General features: G+C 35.4%; 1 protein-coding gene across 4 annotated transcripts; it reads left to right on the top strand.

Annotated features, from left to right (window-relative positions):
* The first annotated feature begins 1,055 nt into the window (after window positions 1-1,055).
* Window positions 1,056-10,475, top strand: LOC129305258 (uncharacterized). 4 transcript variants are annotated; one of them, XM_054945265.1, is made up of 13 exons: window positions 1,056-2,197; window positions 2,648-2,848; window positions 3,273-3,356; window positions 4,541-4,600; window positions 5,090-5,134; window positions 5,990-6,189; window positions 6,288-6,773; window positions 8,255-8,348; window positions 8,455-8,634; window positions 8,707-8,799; window positions 9,859-9,921; window positions 10,083-10,157; window positions 10,248-10,475. In XM_054945265.1, exons 1-13 carry the CDS (start codon window positions 1,844-1,846, stop codon window positions 10,458-10,460), a joined length of 2,148 nt encoding a protein of 715 aa, XP_054801240.1. In that variant the 5' UTR covers window positions 1,056-1,843; the 3' UTR covers window positions 10,461-10,475. The 4 variants fall into 4 exon arrangements, with proteins under 4 accessions (XP_054801240.1, XP_054801241.1, XP_054801243.1 ...); XM_054945266.1 differs by having other exon boundaries at window positions 8,710-8,799; XM_054945268.1 differs by lacking the exon at window positions 5,090-5,134.
* The last annotated feature ends 228 nt before the right edge of the window (window positions 10,476-10,703 follow it).

The following is a 10,703-nucleotide window of genomic DNA, read 5'->3' on the forward strand; positions in this document are numbered from 1 at the left end:
ATCAAAAGTAAACAAAAATGTTTAACATAACTGGAAATGTTTGTGAGTCACCGAGTTAATGTGGACTTACTTTTCTTTTACCGGGAAAGAAGATCATAGGATAATTTTATTGTCTCCTTTTCGGTTCAACGGTTAAGGATTTGGAAGATTTGAGTGCAATATGATAAGACGCTGTTTTTCAAGGCTGTTCACTTTCACTTTCAATTTAGATTTTTTTGAAGAATAAAAACTAAACTGGGATGTCAACGTCGAACCTTACCTTCGCAGTCAACATAGTTGATGTTTTGGTCACAAGTTAGGCAAGTACCAAAGGACAATACCCAGTCCAGAGAAAGAGATCAAAGTCGAAGAAGGCAGTCAAACCACAAATGGCGATTGGCGGGTCCTCCAGGGTCCATACTCGCAACTTTCCCTATTCGGGATTTGCACGCGTTGCCTTTCCCTCCGAGTTCAATTTTTTTTTGGAGGATTACATTTAAATTTTATATAAAAAAATTAATTATTATAAATTTACTGACAAGTGAATTAAAATTTTAAAAAATGATAATAAATTTTATTTAAAATATATAAATAATAATTTAATTTTTTAAAATATCATAATTTTTTAATTTTTTTTATTATTAATAAATTTATATGAATTATAAATTATCTTTATTGAAAATAATTGAGTTACAATTTTTTTATACTCGTAATTTTTTTTAACATTCATAATAATGTAATAATAAATAAAAAATTTAACATATAAAATTATAATTTATTATTATATTGCCTCGAATGTAATATTATAAGTATAAAAAAAAATTGTGAATCATTTATTTTTAATAAGAATAATTTAATAATTTATATAAATTTATTAATAATATAAATTTTTTTAAAATTTTAATAAAATTATAATATTTTAAAAGATTTAATTATTATTTATTTATTTTAAATAGATTTTATTTTCATTTTTTTATAAAATTACTGACTATTCATTTTAATTTTGTTATTAATAAATTTTATAGTAGTTAAATTTTTGCGTGGATCTTGAATGTAATTTGCTCTCTTTGTTTTTTGCCAACTTCTTTGTTCAGGATTGAAACCTCGCCCTCCATTCCTCTCTGCTCTAACCTTCTCTTCATCCATTAATTCTATAACCCACTTCTACATTTAGAAACTTTCTGTCACGTTCTCCTTTCTTCCATCTCCAAAGGACCAAGCCTTCGAAACCAGAAAATTAGAGGTACTTTACAAGATCGCGGCGTTTTTTTTTTTTCCTTCTCCTTCTCGGTAAACGGCGATATTATCCGTCCTGTCTCATTTATCTCCTTTGTCCATCTTTCAAATCATGCCCTATTTGCTTTATGCATTTATTGGGTTTCGTTTGCGTTACAAGTAATTACGCCGTTTGCACGTTGTAAAGAATCGAAAGCTATTAGGAGTTTTATTGCTCGGTCTGGCTCTTTTACTTTCTCGGGGCGTTGTTTTGCCTTGAGTTAAGAACTTGGCAATTCCATTTTTCCCTTGTTCGTTTAAGAACCGAAAGCAAAATCTGTAAAGACTCGAGGGTTCTTTCGGCCGAGCATTGCAAGATTCCTTGATCGTAAAAGCATGCAAAACGTTATTGAGAGCCCGGTTTGCCACCTGTGATAAACGAGGATCATCAATGGCCTAAGAGAGCCCCGCGATATTAATTTTGGAGATACATTTCATCTGGGTCCACCAATTTAAATCCGTATCTGATGGAATAATCCAATTTTGTGGTGGTTTTGAAATTAAGTTAAAGCAATGGTGCAAACGGAAGCTTCAATTGCTTGCCGAACTGAAAGCCCGAAACTTCAAAAAATGAGCCTAGTGTGAAAATATGGACGCAAAAGAAGACGCTGAACCTCATGAGGATTGGGCCTTGTCGTCAGCATCGACGCTCAAGCAAATGCCTGGGGAGGGTACCAGAGCTGCTGGCGAAACATCGAACACTGTGTACTCTAATGTGTCAAGCGTTCCGCCTATGGAGTCTCCTTCACATAGACGTAGCCACAGCGAAACTGTGATTGCAGGATTCCGTCGTAGTGATAGCTTTCGAAAGTTGAAATCTCATGTGCAGAAGGCCTGGCGGTGGGGTGGCAAATCCCGTGAAGATGGTTTCTCGTCGACTTTCAACCCTGAGGACCTGGCAAACCAAAAACGCCTGTGGTATCAGCTTCATTCCAAAGCTATGGTACTCAATTCTATTTAGCTGACCATTGGTGTTCATATGTGATTTTAGTTTCTGATAATCATAACTGTTTTCTTTGCAAGTAACAGTATTCATACAGGATGACGTTGCAGTGTTAATAATTTGTATTACAACAAGCTTATCATGTTTGGCCTTCAAATCTCATTCCTTTTTAGTTTCTTTATATATCCTAGGAATTCTTCATCTTAACATTAAAAGTTGAATGCTCGCCGTTGAAGAAAAACTGGTTCAAGTTCCCTGCCCCTTTAAATAGGTGATTATTTTAGTTTCCTAGGTTGATCTTACACATTAGCATGTCATTTTGGGACTGTGAATAATGATTAAATGCGAGAACACATGTTGAAAGTGCTTCCTCTACTTGTGTTGCTTCAATGCATTCACCCAAAACATAAACTTCTTAGTTTGTTGAAGTCACTGTGGATATTATTGTAGGAGTGTGTAAATTATAAGGAGCCAACCTCGCTCTTCGAAAATTTTGTGATTGTGGGGCTGCTTCCAGAAGCTAATTTGGAAGCCGTGGAGGAAGCATTTGTAGAAAGGAAGAAATGGGGAAAAGATATAGCAAAATCTGAATTTGTAGACTCCAAAACGTTGCGGCAACAGGGGCCAGCAGCACCAACTTTGGAGCCTCAGGTTCATTGGATATTAATTTTTTTGCATCTATAGAACTGCCATCAACGACAGCCCACGTTAACCCACATTCCATATGCTTTTACTAAAATATATGAACTACAACCCAGATGGTTTTATAAGAAGAAAAACTTAAAATGCATTGTGTTATATGTTATCTAGCAATCATGATTTTCTGTTGATGAATTCTTAGGCTAAAGATTTTGGAATTTTGGAATGTTGCATGTTTTCTTTCTTTGATGGTGCATATATCAACTGTGCAAACAGTCAATTTAATGGCTAGATTTTTTAGCAACATAGACTTTAAGAAATTCATTTCTTCCCTTGTTTTGGTTACCATTTGGTGTATTTTTTTGTAACGACAATTCTGTGTATTACTATAGAACAATAGGTTCTTCATGATCAATATCTATTTATATATGTGCAGTTACTTTTCAAATATCCTCCCGGGAAGAGGCTACCAATGCGTAAGAAGGATTTAGCCTCCTTCTGCTTTCCTGAAGGTGTTAAGGTCTGCTTGATGCTATCTTTACTTACTTTAATCCCTATCAAATGTGTGTGTGTGTTTTAGTATACATCCAAAGATGCCTTTGTTCTTTCTGCCATATTTCTTGTTCAGTATCCTTGCATTTGCAATCTTTCTTCTTTTCTTCTGAGATTTGGTATCTGTGCTGCTAGTACATGAGGTAACATTTTTCTTTTCCTAGAATAAATAATCGCATAAATGTACTAAACATTAAAAGTCTAAAAAAGAATTTTGCCGACCATTATGTGGTTTACAATAAACCTCACAAATAAATAAAAGTATGCATTGAGACAACTTCCCTGTGTTTTTATTTGCACAATCACCTTTCCTCCATTTTATTGGTTTAAATTATAAGAATGATTTTCAGGAAAAGCCTAAAATGTTATTATATACTTGTTTGATTGTATGCACAAGGAAGCTTCAGAAATAAGATCAAATTCTATATTCTTCTTACACTTCTTTCTAGATAACCTAGAGTACACAAGCTTTTAAATGACCTGTGGTCATCCCCATCTTCTCCACTCGCCAGGATCACAATTGTATGGTTTCAGCATTGATGTTTGATGCCCTTTTAATCAACAACAACAATAAGAACACGCTTTATCCCACTAGGTGGGGTCGGTTTTGTGCCCTTTTAATTGTGCTTGCAATTTTTTTCCTTATTGAGGGAGACAATGGATGTAGAATGTTTATACTGTAGATGCAGAAAGGAGAAAATACTGTTTTTTTAATTTAGTTGTAAACTGTTTAGCCATAAACATATGTAGCAAACAGTGCATGTTGAAAAATATGAAAGCTCTTTATATGGAAAGATTGTCCTTATCTTGTCCCTTCTATGCTGCATTGAATTTATTGGCCCCCCTTTTGGCATACTTTCAATTGTACATAGATTTTCATGACGGGGATTTTATGATTTTCAAAATATTGTATGTATATTGGATATCAGTACTTTTCTTATTGGTCCATATAACACCTGCACTGGCCATCTCATAAATCTTTTTGGCTTGAAGAAGAAAGTGTTGCTTTATTCTTTCATGATTAATGTTGCTTGATGTTGTTATATATGCTGATGTCCTTCTCCTTCTACTGGTGGTGTTTTGTGTGTGGGTGTGTGTGTGTGTGTGTTGTTTGCTGCCTCAGTTTAATTTATAGAGATATTGTATAAACAGGCATGGGTTTTGGAGAGGACCCCATCTCTTAGTGAGCTAAATGAACTTGTCTATGGACAGGTATGCTGCAATGATCTTGGACTAGCTTTTGGGAACATATATATTCATGCTCTTTCACAAACCAGTTGAGGAAAAAAAATAAGAATCTTTGATTTGTGAAATCTAGTTTTTAACATGTTGCATTGAGCATTATTCACTGCTTAGACCAAGTACTGATTAAGGCATACGTATGTAGAGAAATATTGAGGTGCTCTAAATTCTTTTATCTCTCTTTAATGTCTTCTTTTTCCACTTTTCATTTCTCCACGGTGAATAAATGTGTCCAAAGAGATGAGAAATTATTGATAACAATTCTGTCACTTTATTTGTATCACCACTTTATTGTTGAAAGATTCTTTCATCCTGCAGTTAGTCTGTAAATGGATCTATCTCATCTTTGTGACTCACAGCTATTAGTTCTCATTCTTATCACATAATCAAACTTGTTTTAAGCTCTGAGCACCTTTAACCAAAAAATCCATATTTTCATTTTTTATTTATTCTCTGCAGGAGCATTTAGGCAGAGATGATTTGTCTTTTATTTTCTCAGTCAAGGTAACTTGTGCATTCATCTATTGGTGTTATCGTGTCTATGGACAATTTGATATTTTGTCTTACTGTGCCTGGTTCACTCATGCAAGGGCATGCTGTTCAACAATCTGTGTCCCAGTGTCTGTGTATGCACATATCCTCTTTTCGATTTTTTTGGGGGGCATTGGTGGTTGGGAGGGATGAAGAGTAATATTATAAGATGAGAGTTGTAAGCACAATTATCTAAACTTTTTTGTTTAAAAGGGTAAACCTTGTTCTTTTGTTTTTTTTGGCCTGAAATTATCTAAACTGTTCAGAACAATTCAACTGTCAAAATTTCTTGATGTCACAGTTTAAGCGATAAGTGAGAACTAAGAATAAGATGTAATTGGTGACATACACTCTCATCCACAAGCCTGTTAGACTTAAATGATAGATGGAGCCTAGACTTGTGCAAATCTTCTGTTAAGGAGTGGCATGGGGCATTCAAACTTTGGAAGCTAAACTGTCTGGTTAAAGAAAGTCCAAATATGTGTTTAAGAATCACATAATAGAAAAGCGTATGCAATGGAGTGATCACAATATTTTGAGTTTTTCAACTCTAGTTGTTGGATGGTTTTAAAAAAACTATAGCGGTTGACTTTTTGTGGAAATATGTTGCAATTTTATGCACTTATAGATATCTAATTATCTATGTTGATTGGCATGTGTTTGGATGTGTTCAAGGCTGTTGAGCTTCCAAATTTTCAACTCTAGCTGTTGACCATTTTTTCATTCTTGTTTTTTTTTTAAATGCTATTTCTTATACTACAATACATTGACTGAGAAGCAAAGATAGCTGGTTGCTGAAACAAATTTATACGTTCATGCCTTGATCAGGCAGCTGACAGTGCAACACTTTATGGAGTTTGCTTACATGTGCCTGAAATTGTTCAACGTCCTCCTGGTATCTTAGGCGTTTCATCTCCCCAGTCTCCACCTTCTGCAGCATGCAGTCATGTTCTAGTTTCAGCACCTCGTTGTTACTGTCTGCTCACTAGAGTTCCTTTCTTTGAGTTACATTTTGAGATGTTGAACAGGTTGGCATACTGACTCATGTTTCTAGTCAAAGATTAAACTGTGAAAATTTGGTTTTTGATAGATCCAATAGAATTCATTATGTCTTACTTGGACGCAGTCTCACTGCACAGGAGCGTCTAAATCGAATAACACAGTTTGTAAGTGATATGAGTCTCACAGGTTCCTTTACATTAAGACCTAAACCAGATGATCAAACGAGTTCACATATTGATACCCAAGAGAGGGAGTGTTTTAGTGATTGGATGGCTTGTGCAATACCTGTTGGTGATGTAGCAGCTATCACTGCTGCTGCTGCAGGAATTATAAGTGATGATGAGATCCAGCGCTTCTCACCCAAATGGGATCCTCAGTCCCCTGTTAGTCTGACTGGCAGTGAAGCTTCAGATTTTTCCCGAGATAGCAAGAAGAATCTACATGATCATGATGACTGTACTTTTGGGACACCAGAAACCCATCCAGATGCTTCAGAAAGGACATATGAAAACTGTGAAAATGGCCATATTTCTCCAGAGTTTGGAACACCTTTATCTTATCGAGGTCCTGTATTGGAGCGTACAGGGAGTTCTGAGTCACTTTTCAAAAGGTAGATTGATAGTTTTGTAATAAAGCTAGATTACAATTTTAACCTTTGCAGATTGTTGTCTCTATGTTTTTCTTCAATGTCTGTGCTGAGGGATGATTCTAATCCTTGTTTATCTTGTAATTTGAAAATCATTCTGTTGGCATGAACTTTATAGCTGCTAAAGTTGCTAAGACCTATGGGAGCAAATTTCAAAGAAAATGATAGAAGAGGGCAAAACAAAAACTGCTGAGTCAAAAGATTACACTATGGCCCTGTTTGGTTGGGGGGGAGGGGAGCCCTCTCCTCCCCTCCCCTCATTTGGTTAGGAGGAGGGGAGGAGAAATTTTTAAAATTTTCCCTCCCCTCGAACCAAACAGACCGCTATGGGTCCTGGTCAAAAGGGAAAAGAAGTGACATAGGAGTAGGGAGTAGGGGCAGTGATTTTGAACCTTTTGGGTTAGAAGTTCTCCAATTCAGCCAAGAGAGGGAGTTTAATCTTTTGAAAAGTGAAATGAGTTTGGGAGAGTACTAGCCTCCCGAAAGTCTAGTGTATTGGGGTGGAGGAAGATCTTCTTGCTTTATCATTTTCTCTCTATGGTTTAGTGTGTGTAGTGAGTGACTTATGTTCTAGGTTATTGTTTTATGGTGTGTATTTTGTACTGATGCTTGTGCTCTAACTTTACTCTGGGTGTATGAGGGAGTTGGGATTAGCTTGAATCCTTATCTTCCTTGTAATCCTTCTTTTTTATTATTCAAAAATAGTATTTTCAGTCATTTTTCGTTTTTTTTTTTGCTTTTTTGAGCTTATTAGGATAGAGGGTTCTATCATTTGGTATCAGAGCAGTGCAATCTTGGGAGGAGATGACAATGGCTCTGGATGAACATACAATATTAATGATGAAGGAGTTGCTAGAGAAGTGTAGTAGGCATCTAGATATCATGACAAACACTTCAAACGTTTGGGAAGAAAAAGGAAGAATGAAGGAAGAGTTAAGAAAAGAGAACAAAGAGAAGATGCACAATGAAGCAAAGAAATCAGGGGTGAAAGTAGAGGAGAAGGACGCTGGACCATAGGAAAAAGAAGAAGACGAGAAGAAACAAACAGAGCAGGAAACAGAGGGAGGAATGCAGCCAAAAGAAACAAATGCATTTCCCCCCGTACTTTCCTTTGAGAAACATTAGGCATACTATACTAATAAGTGGGGTATTTTTCTCCTTAAACCATTTTCCAGGAGAGCAAAAATGCCCCTTCGTTGGTGATTCGTTAATGGAGGGGGTTTTTTGCTCCTCTAAAAAATGGTTTAGGGGAAAAAATACCCCACTTATTAGTATAGGGTGTCCAATGTTCCTCGAAAGAAAGTAGAAGGACAAAAATGCACTTTAACCCATTTTTCAAATCTATTATAGTTTGTTCATAGCCTTTACTTTTTTCATTATTATCCTAATTCTTATGCATGTGGGCTTTCCATTCAACTTCAATAACATAACGTTATAATTGGCAGTCCAGGAAGGAGCATGACATCAGATGATGAGGGTGATTTTTTTGCAAATACTGAGAAAGATTACGGGAATGAATTCTTAATGGAATGGGCTAGGGTTAGTATTAAATGGTTCACCCTTTTTTCCCACTGATTTAGCTAAATTGATACTTGATTGATGCTTAATTTTTTTCTTTTTCGTTTGTTCTGAATGATTTTGATAGGAGACTAAGAATGATTTGCTACAGATAGTGTGTGGATATCATGCTCTATCTATTCCTGCTCGAGGAAGTGAATTTATTTTTCACCCTCTTGAGCATCTTCAGGCCATTGGCTATAGACGGGCTTCAGTTGCTGCTCTTGGTTTTCATGGACATTATTTTAATTTCTTGGAATCTGCTCAGGTAATTCTGGAGATGTAGTTAGTAGTTTACAGAAATCTTCTCTACAATTGGCTCACTCACTACACTTGGTAGAAGGTCAATGCAAAGTTGGCTGCTGCTGAGGAAGCTCTTGCATTATCAATATGGACAACTGCAACTACTTGTCGTGTTTTGTCCCTTAATACTGTAAGCATAAATTATACCCAAGTTTCTTGTATGAGATTGATGTCGTCAATAGTTCTTTATAAAATATGTTTTCAAAAACAATCTCATTTGCAGCAATAAGTCTTTTAAACAGGTCTTTCATGCCATTGGTTGAGAATGTTATTAAATTGAAGGAACAGACCTTTAAATTTTGTTTCTTTTGTGTGTTTGCTTTACTTTCTGTTTCTCTGCAGTCTGTTTCTTGTAGTTATAATGATAAACAACATTTTTTTTGTTGAAGCATAGCTCATACCTTCCGTACTCTGATCCATAACTATAATTTGTGAGGATTAATACCACACTGTTTTGCTGCCTGTCAGATTCATTTTGAGCGCTTAGAATTTTTGTTTTATGCAATTCATTGCAACTCTGTCATTGGTTCAGGGCCACAAGTTGGACTTGTGTTTGAGTTGCAATTTTAAGTTGTAGTTTGATATAATCATGGGCCCACTTCCTACCAGCTTAAGGTTCTAGGAAACTTTCAGTCTCAGTTATGCTATTCTGCTTCCTAGTTCACTGTTTTAACCTGCAGAAATATATATATTGCTTATTTTTTATTAATAAATTGAAAACTTCCTGCTGAGGAAGCATGCTTGAAATGTTCTTATATTATTCATCCAAACTAATGATAAAAGAAAAAATATAATTAAAGCAAAAAAAAAACTTCCAATTAAGTAGTTCCCAGAGAACATACATGAGCTGTTATTTCTTTTCTGCCTATGCTTTCACGTAAGCAGGATCTTCTTGTTTTATATTTTGAAAAAAACTATAATGAGGAAAAAGAGAAGACTTGCAAAAAGAAATGGTACCACTGAACGTTGACTCTACTGTTGGAATAGACAAAGACATGTTGGTTACGTGCATCCAAACCTTTGGCAAGTGAAGGATTATCTTTCATTTTTTTAAAAGTAATAATTAAATTCTGCAACTTACTTCACTTCCTGTTGGTGATTTTTTTCACATACCACTTGTTGCAACTAGTGCAGATAACTTAATTGTATCATGATTGGTTTAAATTTTGATACATAATGTTACTGCCAGGTGCTGAGTTTAGTTACTGGAGTGTTATTGGAAAAGCAGGTGATTTTAGCTTGTCCAAATCTGGTAAGTCATTGAAACAGTCATACAAATTTATGGTCATTGATTTACTTAACAATGTTATATGCTAGAGCTCAACAATTATTTGTATCCACCAACCAATCTGGATTCTTACAGATGTTATATTAAAATTTTCCATTCATTTAGGCTATTTTGAAATGATGCAGGGTATTCTATCTGCTTCAGTACTATCTCTTGTTCCTATGATTCGTCCATTTCAGTGGCAGAGTTTATTTTTACCTGTGAGTTCATTAGCATTCAACAAGGCCCCATTTTAGATATCCCTGGTGGCACAATCACGTCTTTCTAAAGCTATGTACCTTGTTTTTCAGGTTTTACCTGCGGGAATGTTTGATTTTCTTGATGCGCCAGTTCCTTATATTGTGAGAACCATTTTGTATATCGTGGTTTTGCTGATTATTACTTTACCATTGATTACTGATATTCTACTTCCTCCAGGATTTTGTTTTGGACTTTTGTTTTATCTAGAGTTAACATCTAGTGTTTTAGCGCTTTTGATGGTGCTGTCTCAAACTTATCTTTAGGAGGGTTTCTTATTGTGGTTGACCTATATTTAATGTAAATATTATTTATTAATAAAGGGGATACTGTGAGGAGTAAAAATAGGGATTTTGTAGATATCCTATTCCCGAATATCCTCTCCTGATTCCATCTCCTGATTTCTTGGAGATTTGATCATCTTCTCACATGTATAAATCAGTGTACATACTCTGGGATTCAATAATAAGAGTTTTTCGGTCTATTTGCTACATGGTATCAGAGCAACT

The sequence above is a fragment of the Prosopis cineraria genome, unplaced genomic scaffold (assembly GCF_029017545.1).
Source record: "Prosopis cineraria cultivar Desert tree isolate PC_DT_omini unplaced genomic scaffold, ASM2901754v1 PC3, whole genome shotgun sequence".
Classification (NCBI taxonomy): domain Eukaryota; kingdom Viridiplantae; phylum Streptophyta; class Magnoliopsida; order Fabales; family Fabaceae; genus Prosopis; species Prosopis cineraria.